This window comes from Propithecus coquereli, unplaced genomic scaffold (assembly GCF_000956105.1).
Source record: "Propithecus coquereli isolate 6110/MARCELLA unplaced genomic scaffold, Pcoq_1.0 Scaffold120, whole genome shotgun sequence".
Taxonomy (NCBI): Eukaryota; Metazoa; Chordata; class Mammalia; order Primates; family Indriidae; genus Propithecus; species Propithecus coquereli.
Genome location: NW_012136081.1, coordinates 400312 through 415643, shown reverse-complemented (window position 1 = coordinate 415643; position 15332 = coordinate 400312). Strand labels below are relative to the sequence as shown.

General features: G+C 49.7%; 2 protein-coding genes across 4 annotated transcripts in view; both read left to right on the top strand.

Moving 5' to 3' along the window:
- STX5 (syntaxin 5) overlaps positions 1–2754 on the top strand; it is an 18370-nt gene extending 15616 nt beyond the window's left edge. For both annotated transcript variants that reach the window (XM_012665405.1, XM_012665406.1), the window contains one exon: positions 2010–2754. In XM_012665405.1, the coding sequence (XP_012520859.1) occupies positions 2010–2169 (160 nt within the window). In that variant the 3' untranslated portion in view covers positions 2170–2754. The remainder of the gene's footprint in view (positions 1–2009) is intronic.
- A 1743-nt stretch (positions 2755–4497) lies between these two features.
- On the top strand, positions 4498–15320 carry NXF1 (nuclear RNA export factor 1). Of its 2 annotated transcripts, XM_012665404.1 has the most exons (21): positions 4498–4654; positions 6056–6239; positions 6458–6611; positions 7598–7681; positions 7762–7866; positions 7990–8070; positions 8175–8244; positions 8381–8469; positions 8597–8704; positions 8888–8997; positions 10790–10826; positions 11122–11190; positions 11264–11319; positions 11454–11561; positions 11681–11739; positions 11851–11966; positions 12337–12379; positions 12976–13048; positions 13560–13742; positions 14810–14870; positions 14980–15320. In XM_012665404.1, the coding sequence occupies exons 1-21, from the start codon at positions 4627–4629 to the stop codon at positions 15016–15018; spliced, it is 1857 nt and encodes a 618-aa protein (XP_012520858.1). In that variant the 5' UTR covers positions 4498–4626; the 3' UTR covers positions 15019–15320. The 2 variants fall into 2 exon arrangements, with proteins under 2 accessions (XP_012520858.1, XP_012520857.1); XM_012665403.1 differs by lacking the exons at positions 12976–13048; positions 13560–13742; positions 14810–14870; positions 14980–15320 and adding an exon at positions 12879–12969 and having other exon boundaries at positions 4511–4654.
- Positions 15321–15332: the final 12 nt, after the last annotated feature.

Below are 15332 nucleotides of genomic sequence, written 5' to 3'. Positions count from 1 at the left end.
GCAGCCTCGAACTCCTGGGCTCAAGTAATCCTCCCGACTCAGCCTCCTGAGTAGCTGGGACTACAGCCACACATTACTGTTCCTGGCTGATTTTTTTTTTTTTTTTTTAATAGAGATAGGATCTGAATATGTTGCCCAGGGTAGTCTTGACCTCTTGAGCTTAAACAATCCTCCCACCTTAGCCTCCCAAAGTGTTGGGATTACAGGCATGAGTCACTGCACCTGGGCTATCATTCTTTATGACAATCAGGTTTCCTAAATCTGACCATATGGAGCCACTTCAAGTCAGCTTCTGTGTCTTCTTAACATGACCCCATTACTCTGTGTCAGAAAGTTTTGGCAAACTGAAACTTAGAAAACTAAAATCTCAGGTCTAATTATGGTCAAGTAATCTTGATAGTTCTTAGACTCACTGTCTTCTTAGGTTCAATCTTTTTTTTTGTCCCACCTTCTCATACTCTCTTCTAATCCTCTCACATCAATTTCATCATCCATCCTTTCTGTGCAGATTCCAGCTGCTTATTGCTTGATTCCTTGCCTCTATAATTTTGTCTCTCTCCATGGGTGTTCTTTCATCCTCCTTCCCATGTATACTTTTCCCTTTCTGTTTTCCTTAGTCCTCTTTACCCCATGCTGTTATTTTCTGCTTCATTCATTTTCATTTTCTAATTCTCTGCTACTTCCTCTGAGTATCCTATTAATTGCTGTTTTTTTCACCACCAGAGATCCCTTCTGTAAGTTTTCATTCATAGATTCTTGTTTAAAATCTGTTATATGCCGGATTACATTTATCAAGTTTATTCATTTTTTTAATGTTTACTGGTTTATTATAAAGCATACAACTCAGGAATGGCAAAATGAAAGAGACACACAGGCCGAGGTATGGGCAGCGGCACCTCCATGTGGAGCTTGGCGCTTCCGTGGCCTCTCCGGGCACGCTGCCCTCCCAGCACATCAATGTGTTCACCAACCTGGAAGCTCCAAGTTTACCCATTTTTGCTAAGCAAAGCCATTCACTATTGCCAATATGAGCATTATTCAGTATGAGATAACAAGTGTACCCACACTGAGGGATGTAATTATAGCCAAAAGCTAGAAAACCTGACACTTTAGTTAGCCTATGTGACATAAATAGGGAATTATAGTTCAGGCTTCTGTATTTGAGACACAGTCCTCATGACCATGTTCCCCACCTTCCCAGGACCGTGGGCTTGTAGCCACTGGCCCAACCTTCTTTTTTAGTTTACAACTGGACTGCCAGGCCCCACTGGCTTTTCCATACTTGGCTTGCCAAGGTCTCTGTTCCCAGGGACTTCCTTTGCAAAGATTAGGGTTTGTATTTGGTTTTTAGGATTGCATATACAGATTGGCTGGGGAATGTTTCATTTTTCTCAGTAATCTTTGAAGAGATTGTCCTTCCTCTGAGGACTTTTCTATACCCTGGAGAGACACATTCTCCTAATAATGTAGAGCTTTTCTTATCCCCTGACTTCTGTCAATATCATTAGGTTTTTCTTTCTTTTTCACTCAGAACCAAGATTTCCTGACTGTAATGGTCTGTGAACTTTTTTCCCCTTATTACAAATGTAGTACATATTTGTTAGATAAAAACCAGTAAATATTGATGAGCAAAAATTAGAATAACATTTTGGGGACTCTTATAGGTTGGGGACTTTATATTAACTCACTGAAGACCATAACCTGAGAGGAGGTAGGGACATTATCCTCATTTTGCAGGTGAGGAAAATGAGATTTGAAGTTGAACGACTAACTTAGTAAGCTAATAAGTAGCAGAGCTGGTTTTTAAACCAGAAGCAAGACATATTTTTAGTACCCTTCTAGAGCCTTTTCTATACATAAGTATATATACACACTAATGGGATCATATTGTATAGAAACACTGTTTACTGCCATATGTGACCATCTTTCCATGTCAATAAATAGACTTCAACAGCATTCTTTTTAATCCAGTGTCCTTTTGTTTCCTCCTCTCCCGGCCCTGTCCCCAGGATCGACGAGAACGTGCTAGGAGCCCAGCTGGATGTTGAGGCCGCCCATTCAGAGATCCTCAAGTACTTCCAGTCAGTCACCTCCAACCGGTGGCTCATGGTCAAAATCTTCCTCATCCTCATTGTCTTCTTCATCATCTTTGTGGTCTTCCTTGCCTGAACGCTGTTCACTCTGAGGCAGTCCGTGGGGGTTTGGGACCCTCCTGGGAAGGCAGGTGGCCAGTGCTGCCACTGAGCCTGTGCGGGGTACTTGGGGAGAAAGGCCCTGCTTCCCTGGAACTGCTAGGAATGGCCGCTGCCCGTGATCTCCCACCCCTTGTCTCTGGCCACCCCGTCCTCCCCTCGGCATCCTCAGGCCCGTAAAACACAGCTCTGGATTCAGACTTTGCTGTGAAGTGGCTGGAAGAGAGCAGAGGCCAGCTGGGGACCAGTAGGGGAGGTTGTCTCCACTAGGAAATTTTTATAAACCCTCCCCAGCCTCTCCCAAAGGAAACTTTGGCAGCAAGGGGAAATGATGCCCTTGCCCACCTCCTGTGAGTGAGGAGAGGAAGTAAAACTGTCCCAGGGACCAACTCTCCCATCTGGGTTATAACTTGACCTCTTCTTCCTCTCTTCACCATGTGAGGCAGGGGGCCCTGAGCCCTTCAGCTGCTTGCACAACCCCTGACAGTGGCTGCTGGTGACTCAATCTGCCAAATGTGCAGCAGTCCGTTTTCTCCCAATTACAGCAAGACTGTCAGCCTCACTAGCAATGTCATCATTTCTGGGTGGGAGCGTCGAAGGGCCGAGGCAGCAAGTGGAGTGAGGCCCACTGCCCACTGCCAGAACTGAAAGGGTTGAGCTAATGGCTCTGAGGGGCCCCACTGCTGACCTAGTCAGCTTTGGGCTCTGTCCACACAGCTGCCTCCAGGCAGGGGATAACCAAGTGCAGCAACCCCTCATTAGCATGGAAACTCCCTTGCAAATACGGGAGCAGGATCCCAGAGCGGACCCCAGATTGGTGGCAACTTCCGGGACCATCTCAAGCAGTGTTTGGACCTGTTTCATCTGCATCCTCCAACCATACCAGTTCGCCCTAATTCTTCCTTGAACTGAGTGAGGCAGAAGCTCTGCCTGCTGCCAGGAGCAGAAAGTGAAGAATTTTTTCCAAGCTTCAGCTGAGGCACTTGGTTCCCTCCAAGCCCCTCACCAAATCCAAGCCAGTCACAAAGAAGTGGAGGAGAGACCTGGCTGGAATACCCTCTCCCCAGGGAGATTAATATGCTGCTTTGTCCTTCCTGACCAGGACCACACAGCCACACCATTTTGAGGTCACTGGAGTCTCCCCACCTCACATCCCAAAGGAAGTTCAAGCTATAGAGAGAACAATCACTGTACTCACGGGCTGGTCCTAGTATTTTGGGGGAATCTGGGAGAGCCCATAGCTCCTGCATTTTAAAATTTCCTCTCTCCTTGGCACCTCTTCGAGTGGTCTACCACTGCTGGCTGGCTTCTCTGCCCCATTAACACGGGGATAGCATGGCACACCAGTGATGGGTGGGGCTTGTGAAGACAGTGCTCGTGAAAGCCCTGACAGATGCTGTCTCATTTGACTCAGCAACTCTTTGTGGGGGGAATGTGTAGAACAAATTTATTTCACAAATATTTGTGGGGTTGCCTTTTTGCTTTTTCAGACAGAGCCTCTCTCTGTTTCCTGGCATAGAGTGCAGTGGAATCATCATAGCTCACTGCCGCGTCAAATTCCCGGGCTCAAGTGATTCTCCCACCCCAGCCTCCAGAGTAGTTGGGACTACAGGTGTGTGCCATGCCACGACGCCTGGATAATTTTTCTATTTTTTGTAGGGGTGGACGTCTAGCTGTGTTGTCCAGGCTGGTATCGAACTCCTGGCCTCAAGCAATTCCAGCCTCGGCCTCCCAAAGTGCTGGGCTTACAGGTGTGAGCTACCGCACCTGGCCTGTTGAGTTTCTACTATGTGCTGGCGTGATACTGAGCCAGGCGCTGGAGGAAAAAAAGCCATGAATTAGTTAAGGTTCCTGCTCCCATGGAGCTCACATTCTAGTTCAGTTTTGTGATTATTAATCCATTTAGCAGGCGAGGAAAGCCGGGCCTAGGTCTGCAGCTGGGAAGGAGCTGAGCTGAGGAACACTGCCCAGATTCCGCTAGGGGTTTATGAGCGATCACTCCCACTCCGAGACCAGGTTCCCAATCCTTGGAAGCCCTTCCTGCAGCCACCTTCCCCACGCAGTTCCAGACTGCAGCAGCCTGCGCTCTGCTTCAGCATTAACTCGAGCTGCCGGAGGCGTCCGCGAAGGGGTGGGAAGGGGCGGGGACCAACTGGCCTCGAGCCCCGCCTTCGCGAGCGCAGGCCTTGGGCGGGGCGTGGACGGCCGGGCCCCGCCCCGCGCGCGGTCGTCGAAAGTGTGCGCACGCGCAGCGGCGGAGCTCCTTCCCCGCGCCGCTGCCCCAGCCTGGGAACGTCAGCTGCGCGCGACGTGCTTCGCGGATAAATGCGGTGGCGCCCGGCGTAGGAGAGCTTCGATCCTGAGCGCCTGGGCGTTCGGACGTTTGGCGGCGACGCGGCTCGCGCCTCAGCCCGCCCCTGCTCTTCGCTGTGCCATGGCGGACGAGGGGAAGTCGTACAACGGTCAGTGCGGGTTCTCGGGTCTGGAGCAGGCGATCTGGGGCCCGAGTGGGCGGCGCCGGCGTAGGCCGCAGTCCCTGGGCGTGCAGCCGCGAGGGGCCCGGCGTCCGCGGGGAGCTGCGGCGGCGCGGGGCGGGACGGGGGCGAGGTAGCCCTGGGAGACCAGCCGGACTCGAGGTGGGCACCCGCGTTGTTGACTCGGGTATCCTGGAGGAGGACCTGCGGCTTGGAGCAGGTGGCTCGGAGATGGGGCGTCGAGATGCCTTTGAACTTTGTGGGTGGTTAATAACCTGTCAGTTCAGTGTGGCAGGCCTGACTCTTCCCTTAGTGTGAGTCAGTGTCCTGCTCGTGGGCTGCCCTGGTGCCCTATTTTTCACCGCGGCCAGTCGGTTTTGACCCCTTCGTCCTGGGCTTTGGCTTAATAGTTGAGACGTACACGTACACACCAACTGGATGTTCTAGTACGAACACTACACTGGATGTTAGTCCATTGTGGTGGTTAGGAGCTCATGACAGCTGAGGTTTAAATCGTGAGTTAAACTTTCAGGCCAACTCTTCAACCCCTTAATGTGGCTAGTAACAGTATCTATTTCTCGAGAGAGTGAGTGAGAGAGAGAGAGAGAGAGAGTGTGTGTGAGTGAGTGTGTTAAAACAAGATCATTCCTGTCAAGTGTCTGAACCATCGTGGCTGGCACTGGAGAAAGTTCTCCTCAAATGTTAGGTAGGCCTTCTATGCATGCGTTCTTTTTTCCTAGGGCATTTGTTGAGGTTCACTGTTTGCAGAGTACTAGGCATTAGGCAGACCTTTTGTGGATGTTATGGACCTTTTTTAAAAAGCCATTCCTACACAACAGGAGTCAGAAGGTCATATTCCTGGAGAGCATTCCAGGGCCTTGGAGCTGCCACCAAAGCCTGAGTCTAGAAGTGTCTCCTGAGTTAAAGGGCATTTCTAGCCAAGGACATGAAAAGCTCCTCACAAAACTTTAGAGTGCCAGTTTGAGAATAAGGAAATTGTGGGGGGAGGCCCTTAAATTGGTCATATTTGTAACTAGCATTAGTACTACATGGACAAACAAAGTCTGGAGTGGCAGATTTCAGGTGGCTTTCAGAGGCCTGATTTGTGGCCAGTTTCACTTTTAGGTCGCTCTCTACATTTTACTTCTCTTTGTAGTTCCAGTTTCAACTTCATTTTTCAAAAACCCTACACAGTTTTCCAATAGCTTTTCCCTGATGCTGCCATTCCACAGAGAGGGTTCTTTCCTCCGGGAAGGCGAAGGAGTTTGCGTGGAGTTGGTCTCTGTAGTTAGTGAGTATCTCTTCCAGTAATACAGGGTGCTAGAAACTGCCACACCAAAGTACCCAGACCAGTGATGTAATAATTTGTGTTCCTGTTTCCAACTCCAGAGCATGATGACCGTGTTAGTTTCCCTCAAAGAAGGAAGAAAGGCCGGGGTCCTTTCCGGTGGAAATATGGTGAGGGAAACCGTCGATCTGGAAGAGGTGGTTCTGGTATTCGGTCTTCCCGCCTTGAGGAAGATGATGGAGATGTAGCAATGAGTGATGTACAGGATGGTCCCCGAGTACGATAGTAAGTGACCGATTGGTCTGGTTTGAATTTAGTGACCCACTAGATTATATGGCCCTCTTACTGTCCATGTCATTTCTCTTCCCACCTGGAAGAGTGAGAATGCCAGGACCAGCTTAATGGCTGAACAGTCTTAGTTGTAGTCCCACTGACAGTGCAAGAAGGTCTTAGAGAAGACTTTCCTAGAATTTATGGCTATCTTATTCTCTGCTTCCCCACAGCAACCCCTATGCCACCCGACCTAACCGTCGAGGTGATACTTGGCATGATCGAGATCGCATTCATGTTACTGTGCGGAGAGACAGAGCTCCTCCAGAGAGAGGAGGGGCTGGCACAAGCCAGGATGGGACCTCAAAGAACTGGTTCAAGATTACAGTGAGTACTTTGGGAAGGTAGATGGTGCAGGGGGGAGAGGGGAGTTGGCTCAGTGAAAGTGTGTACATTTTATTCCACAAAAATCAGTCTTTTCATCTGTTTACGATCAGGTATCCATCTTTTCTCCTAAGAATCAATATCTTGCCGGGCGCGGTGGCTCACGCCTGTAATCCTAGCACTCTGGGAGGCCGAGGCGGGAGGAATGCTGGAGTTCAGGAGTTCGAGACCAGCCTGAGCAAGAGCGAGACCCCGTCTCTACTAAAAAATTAGAAAGAAATTATCTGGACAACTAAAAATATATAGAAAAAATTAGCCGGGCACGGTGGCGCATGTCTGTAGTCCCAGCTACTCGGGAGGCTGAGGCAAGAGGATCGCTTGAGCCCAGGAGTTTGAGGTTGCTGTGAGCTAGGCTGATGCCATGGCACTCAAGTCCGGGCAACAGAGTGAGACTCTGTCTCAAAAAAAAAAAAAAAAAAAGAATCAATATCTTAGAATAGTTGAGAGAAACCTAAGAACAGGTTTAGAGAAAGGTGTAGAAGGGGATATGCAGGATGGAGCAGAAGGGAAATGTGATATCTATGGTTGGGACACAGAGTAACTCCTCTGCATGTATTCATTCGGCTCAAGCAGAGTGTGAGGCTTGGAGTCCCCGGAGTTCTCTGAGGAGCAGGCAAGGTATAAATAACATCTTGGAATTTTTATTTTTATTTATTTTTAAATTTTAGAGAGTCTCACTCTTGCTCAGGCTACTGTAGTACAGTGGCATGATCATAGCTCACTGTAACCTTGAACTCCTGGCCTCAAGCAATCGTCCCGCCTCGGCCTCCTAAAGTGCTGGGATTGCAGGCATGAGCCACTGTGCCCAGCCCTGTCTTTAGAAAATCTTTTAAAGCTTAGCAGAAGGTAAAAAAGGGGTGCTGGATTGTGTCTGCTGTTCAGCCTTAGTTACAGATTGTTTCCTTCTTTTCTTTTTCTCTCATTTCTAGATTCCTTATGGCAGAAAGTATGACAAGTCATGGCTCCTGAGCATGATTCAGAGCAAGTGCAGTGTCCCCTTCACCCCCATTGAGGTAAGACAAAGCCTGAGAGGCTGGCTGGCTGGGCAAGGGGCTCTGGGTTCCCAGTGTAATGCTCTTGTTTCCTCTTGCAGTTTCATTACGAGAACACACGGGCCCAGTTCTTTGTTGAGGATGCCAGCACTGCCTCTGCATTGAAGGCTGTCAACTATAAGATTCTGGATCGGGAGAATCGAAGGGTGTGTGTAAAGGGCCTATTTTGGCTGGGGGTGGGGATTGGTTTCACAGGGCAAGGACTGGGTCTTGTTCCTGGGTCTTAGACATCCCTGGAGTTTACTGTGCCCTTTGTGTCTTCCCTCCAGATATCTATCATCATCAACTCCTCTACCCCGCCCCACACTGTACAGAACGAACTGAAGCCAGAACAAGTAGAGCAGCTAAAGGTGAGGCAGACTCAGCTAAGGTGTGTTTCCAACCCAGTCTTACCACTTCTCACACCCTACCCCCCACAACCCCAGCCCCACCGAACCCTTTTTTCCCTCTGTAGCTGATCATGAGCAAACGATATGATGGCTCCCAACAAGCACTTGACCTCAAGGGCCTCCGTTCAGACCCAGGTACGGTCGATAATTCTCAGATAGGTGGAGAGAGGGGGATCTGTCAGGGAGGGAAAACTCGAGGATGGTTTAGTGCTAACACTGGCCTGGGCAAGCACGCTCAGACTGCCCTTCCCTGCTTTTCTGCTTCCTGAAGATTTGGTGGCCCAGAACATCGATGTTGTCCTGAATCGAAAGAGCTGTATGGCAGCTACCCTGCGAATCATCGAAGAGAACATCCCTGAGGTGAGACCTCTGGCCCTGTAATAGGCACGAGGAAGAGGGGTGGGATAGACAGGGTAGGGCTGGGAGGCAGATTTTTCTCTGATCTACTCGGTGATGGTGCTTCCTCTAAACCCTTCTCTCCCCACAGCTCTTATCCTTGAACTTAAGTAACAACAGGCTGTACAAGCTAGATGATATGTCCAGTATTGTGCAGAAGGCACCCAACCTAAAGATCCTAAACCTCTCTGGAAACGAAGTAAGAATTTGATAGCCCAGCTTTGTTTTTGATGGGGTGGGCAGAGGGTTGGGGGGAGATCGCCTGGTGATGGTGAGAGGCAAGAGTGGGAACACAAAGATGCGGGTAGGGATGGGGGGTGTGGGGGTCCAGCTGGCTCTTTTCACCTGTGCCTCTTCCCTGCCGTTTGCCCACCCTTGCCAGTTGAAGTCTGAGCGGGAGCTGGACAAGGTAAAAGGGCTGAAGCTAGAAGAGCTGTGGCTCGACGGAAACCCCCTGTGTGATACCTTCCGAGACCAGTCTACCTACATCAGGTCAGTTGTAGCCTCTGTCTCCCCTCCTGGGGACCTTCACCCCCTGGGAGGCTGAGCTAATGCACCCTGACCAGTGCCAGTCTGCAGGAGATGTGCAGCCCTGAGCTGGAACCACCTGTCTTTTGGGAGGATTACGTGCTCCTCCCTTTGGTCTGCCTGTGTCTACCAGCCTTGCCCTGAGATCTCCTCTTCTTTCTTCTCACTTGACTACTTACTGGTTCTGTGGTCTTTCTCCTTCTTTCCTGAACACAGCCTTTTCTAGAATGTCCCTACCCTATTGTTCCAGGAAGGACATCTCCCTTTTTCGATTCTGACCAAGGGGTGTTTTATATGCCCCATACATGGGGTTGCCTTGTACCAAGAGCCTGGCGTCCTTGGGCTGAGAAAGCCCTTCCTACCTGGGACTGTGAGATGAGCCTTCCTTCCTTTGTACTCTGATGACCCTCTTGCCTTTATGCCAAGAGGGACCCTTTCTTCATGATCCACTTGCCCAAGGCTGTTGCCTGGGCTCTTCTGCCCATGCTGAGGTTGAGGCCTCCTGGGGGCTGGTGCCATGCAATCTGTCTCCCTTGCTCAGTGCTATGAGCTGGGCCCTCCCTGGAGAAGAAACCTGGGTTCCCCAAGACATGTGACCAGAGCCGGGGCCCCGCCAGCAGGCGAGAGAGTCCCAAGGCAAGTGCTGGGCGTGGAGGCCACGGGGGCATAGGCTACTAAGGAGACAGAGAACTGACCCTCTCGGGGGCACTGCCCCTCCCTCACTCACACCTCACATCACCCTGTTTGGCCCCGGAGGATGGCTGGTTAGCCAGAGACGGGTAAGATTCCTCAGGGAAGGAACAACCTAAGACAGGCACAGTCGCAGAGGGGCCATCAGGAGAGAACTTGGGGGCCAACAGAGGTGGGGCACAGACCCTCACCCCCCCAACCTTGCAGGGGCCTGAACCCTCACCCCTTCTGAGGGAGGTCTCCTGCCCCCATGGCTGCTTTGCTTCCCACGCCCAGCTCAGACCGGGACCCAGGTAGCAGACAGACCTGGCCAACAGCAACTTCCTGCTCACTGCAGCAAGGATTTGTTCCCCATTTCTACCTTGGACCATAGGGGTGGGGCAGCTGAAGGAAAGGGCTGTGTCAGGGTGTCCTCCTCCCTTATTTCCCTCGTTTTTCTAAATGCCTTCTTGCCTTGTAGTTCGCTTCCTTTTTCTTTGCTTCCTCTTTCCTTTCCTCTCAACTCCCCCATCTCTCCCTTGCCCCTGCCCTCTCCTATTTCTCTTTCTCTTCTTTTCCTTTTCTTTCTTTGCTTCTCCTCTTCCTAAGCCCCACCTTGCTCATCTCCCTGCCCCAACATCCTGTGCCATCCCTGTGGTGTGTTCTGGTCTTGGCCAAGGCCAGACCTGGCAGAACAGATGGATACCTGGTGAGGCAGCGGAGCCCCTGGGCTCCCACCCCATTCCCTCCTCCCGGGGCTGCACAGGTGAGTAGGTGGAAGGTAAGGGGGGCAGGGAGGGGAAGGAGGTCCTGGGCTTAAAGCCTGGGCTGAGAGTGCTGCTCCTTGCAGCACTCGGGGTCAGGCAGAGAGAAAAGAGACGGTCAGCCTTCAAGGCAGTCCGTGTCTGGGTGCCCCGGGTGAGGTGGGGAGTGGGGGCCATTTCTCCCTGAGCACAGGCTGGGGAGGAGTGGAGGGATGAGCAGGATGGGATGGGCTGTCCCTCAGGTGTTAGTATATTTGCTCTAGAGCAGCCCAGGAGGCACGGTGGCTCTGAAGCATCACTCACTTCTGTCCCGTTCTTGACAGCGCCATTCGAGAACGATTTCCCAAGTTATTACGCCTGGTGAGTCCATGACATTTTCATTCTCTTCTAACAACCATAGCATCTTTCACTCTCCAAGTCTTGCCTAACTTATTTTTATGTGACCATTAACTTGGGGACATGGATCCCTTTGAGAATCTGATAAAGGCTATAATCTGTCTTCCCAGAAAAATGCTTGCAGGCAAAAGTTGCAGACACTTTTCATGTCTCTTTTACACTTGACTTCTGACCTTTCATTTTTAGATCTTCAGTCTACTTACACATGCAGTCTTTTTTTCTCTGGTTTACACTGTCAGCTTTCACTTCCTTTCCACAGGATGGGCATGAGTTACCCCCACCAATTGCCTTTGACGTTGAAGCCCCCACGATGTTACCGCCCTGCAAGGTGAGAAGGGGGACACAGAACTTGTGTGTGGGGAGGTACTGCTTTCATAGTCCTAATACCTGTTTGATTCCAGGGAAGCTATTTTGGAACAGAGAACCTGAAGAGTCTGGTCCTGCACTTCCTGCAGCAGTAAGTATCCCAAGGCACCTCAGGCTGGGAAGAGGTGGGTTGGTCCAGGCACAGCTCACTCTTAGAAGCTTCTGGGTCCCTTTATGGCTCCTGACTGCAGAGCCTCAGACTTTCCCTTTTTGTTCTCCCCATAGGTACTATGCAATTTATGACTCTGGAGACCGGCAGGGGCTCCTGGATGCCTACCATGATGGGGCCTGCTGTTCCCTGAGCATTCCTTTCATACCCCAGAATCCTGCCCGGTGTGTATCACATCCCAGAACCTGCCCGGGACCACAGGGTTTCCCAGTAGATACAGGCCAGCACCTCCCAGCAAGCACACTTCTCTGACCACCACCTCCTTCTCCTCTTATTTCCCCAGAAGCAACTTGGCCGAGTACTTCAAGGACAGCAGAAATGTGAAGAAGCTTAAAGACCCTAGTAAGTGTGTGATGTGAGCAAAACAGGATGGGAGAAGGGGATGGGAAGGAATCGGTCATAGAGCTCAGGAGTGCGTGGCAGATCCCAACTTGCTTTCTCCTCTACCCACAGCCCTGCGGTTCCGGCTGCTGAAGCACACACGACTCAATGTTGTTGCCTTCCTCAACGAATTACCCAAAACCCAGCATGACATCAATTCCTTCGTGGTAGACATAAGCGCCCAGACAGTAAGCACCTATTTCTGCCCTAACAGAAGCCTAGAATCAGCTTTGCACAGTGGCAGTATCGTAGCCAATGAGGTTTATCCGAGACACGATTATTGCTAATTGAAAACTCTTCCCAATATCCCGCCATGACGACTTGCAATATAGTTGGCATTGGCAATTTTTGACAGTCCCTATGGGGACTGAATAAAAAAAAAAAAAAAAACTATTAATATAAAAATGGTTGGAAATTTACAGAAAAATTAACAACACAAGACAGATCATCGAGGAACAAAAAGCCTAGAATCGGGGTGCAGCTGGTATTTAAGAGGCAGGGGGGGCTCAGGCTCTGGCTGGGAAGCCTACATTGTACCTGATGCCGCTTCTCTTTCAGAGCACATTGCTGTGTTTTTCTGTCAATGGGGTCTTCAAGGAAGGTGAGAATCTCTCGAGTCCTGAGTTTGTATGGTCCCTCCGCCAGCTAGAATCTTTCTCAGCATGCTTAGCTTCCCAGCTAGCTTCTCTTCCCTTTTCCTGAGCACCTTCTCTCATCCTGCCTCCATGCTACTTTGGTTTGGCCTACCCTCTGTCCTGTCTGGGATATGGGAAAACCCTGGGGATTAGGAGGACACAGATTTTGAAGTCAGGCAGGCCCGAGTTTCTATCTCAATCTCAGTTCTGTGTGTCTATGGGCAAGTTACGTTACCTCTGAGTCTCAGATTCTTTATTTGCAAGATTGGATTAGTAACAGCCATCTCATAGTGGAGCTGGAGGAAGTAGATGAAGTGACTTATAAAATGCTTGACACCAGGGCCTGGCACACAAGTGCTCTATCAGTGGGTCAGTAGTTGTTAACTATTATCGTCCCCTCTGACCTGACCGTTCACCCAACTCTGCTCCTCTTACAAACGTAATCTTCCCTGTCTGACCCATTAGGATTCTTTTTATGAAAGAAGACCACGATTCAAGAAGCTGTTTGTAAACATAAAACATGAGCAACTCTAAGGGGTCACTGCTGTTGTTCTCATTGCAGTGGATGGAAAGTCTCGGGATTCTCTGCGAGCCTTCACCCGGACGTTCATTGCTGTTCCTGCCAGCAATTCAGGGTTAGTGTTCTGCTTACCACGTTGAGTCCCAGTCCATGGCCAGCAGTGTGGTAACTGGAGGGTAGGGTCAGTCCTCGGGGCACTTTCACAAAGGCAATGGGAAATGAGAGGAGGAGGCTCACATAGTAGTTCAGAGCTTGGCTCTGGAGTTGGACCATCTGGGTGTTCATCCTGGCTCCACCACTTCTAGCTGCATGCACGTTTCCTCATCTGAAAATGTGTATTACAATATTCACTTCCTAAGTTGGTTGTGAAAATAAATAAAAGATAAAAGGGTTAAGAACTGTCCATGGGTTGGGGGAGCATGCATAATTCTAACATGTTTGGTAGATAATCCTTCCAAACATAGAGTCCATGGGAGGGGGTAAATGATAAAAGATAATAATTAAGAGTGGGAGGGGGACTTGTGGGTATTGAAAGAATCTGAGTGTCAGGTGTCAGAATAGGAATGGTGTTCAGAGGATGAAGTCATCTGTCTGTCCAGCTGTTTAAGGTGCTCTTTGTCCCCAAGGCTCTGTATTGTAAACGATGAGCTCTTTGTGCGGAATGCCAGCTCTGAAGAGATCCAAAGAGCCTTCGCCATGCCTGCACCCACGCCTTCTTCCAGCCCAGTGCCCACCCTCTCCCCGGAGCAGCAGGAAATGTTGCAGGCATTCTCTACCCAGTCTGGCATGAACCTCGAGTGGTCCCAGAAGTGAGTGCTGGGCATGTGTAGGACAGGGATGAACTGAGGTGGGGCTGGTAGTGAATAACGAGTGCTGAAATTTTGAAAAAGCCAAAACTTTTTTTGTTGCTTAAAAAAAAAATAGTCCATAGAAAATTTACCCTGTGCATAAATTAGCATAATTTTTTTTTTTTTTTTTTTTTTTTGAGACAGAGTCTCACTCTTTTGCCCGGGCTGGAGTGAGTGCCGTGGTGTCAGCCTAGCTGACAGCAACCTCAAACTCCTGGGATCAAGCGATCCTCCTGCCTCAGCCTCCCGAGTAGCTGGGACTACAAGCATGCGCCACCGTGCCCGGCTAATTTTTTGTATATATTTTTAGTCCTCCGATTAATTTCTTTTTATTTTTAGTTGAGGCGGGGTCTCACTCTTGCTCAGGCTGGTCTGAAACTCCTGAGCTCAAACAATCCACCCGCCTCAGCCTCCCAGAGTGCTAGGATTACAGGCGTGAGCCACCGCGCCCGGCCTAGCATAAAAAATTTTAAAGCCAAAATGAAGTTCCCTTTTATTTTTTGAGACAGAGTCTTGCTCTCTTGCCCAGGCTAGAGTACAGTGGAGTTGTCATAGCTCACTACCACCTCAAACTCCTGGGCAGAAGCAGTCCTCCTGCCTCAGGCTCCCAAGTAGCTGGGAGTATAGGCACATGCTGCCACCACACCCAGCTAATTTTGTAGAAATGGGTGGGTCTCACTGTGTTGCTCAGGCTGAGCTCAAACTCCTGGCCTCAAGCAATCCTGCCTGAAATTCCTTTTTATGATATACTGTCCTGCAACTTAGTTTCTTTGCTATATACTATGAATATCTTTCCCTACCAGTATAAAAAACTGATCTTGACATTTATTTAATATTCCTTATATTTGACAGACTATTGGTAGACAATTAAGACTTTTACTAATTTTTCATTTGTATAAATAGTGCAAGGATGTATAAGAATGTATGTAATTGTTGGCAGATCTGGGTGAGTGTTTCTATAGAAGGGATTTTTAAGTGGCATTTAGTGGATGGTTCTCACGGAGCTCCCTGTTGTTCCCCCACTCCAGGTGCCTTCAGGACAACAACTGGGACTACACCAGATCTGCCCAGGTCTTCACTCATCTCAAGGTAAGATTTGAGAATACAGTGGAAAAGAGACTGGGCTTTTCTGTGCCTTTAACAGGGTAGAGTAAGTTTTGGGGGCCAGCTGCCTCTACTGACCTTTCATTTTCTCCAGGCCAAGGGCGAGATCCCAGAAGTGGCGTTCATGAAGTGATCCGTAGTCATGCCTCAGAAGAAGCCCTCCTGTAAATATCCCTTGGATATTATTGTCTGGTTATCATCTTCGTCTCCCCTATCCGGCCTGAGGCCACCCTGTGACTGTGACCGAGGAGGGAGAGCTGCTGGATCCCTCTCCTCATCTGCCTTCTGGAAGACTTCCAGAAGATTGAGCCTCACTGGTGCCAGGAAGCCAAAGCTTACTTTGTAGAACTGACACTAAACTACCCGAAGGACTTAGGTGCTTTGTGTACTTAACCCCCATCCTCCTTACTTTTTAAGATAAAGAGTGACATTGTATTTCGCGTCATG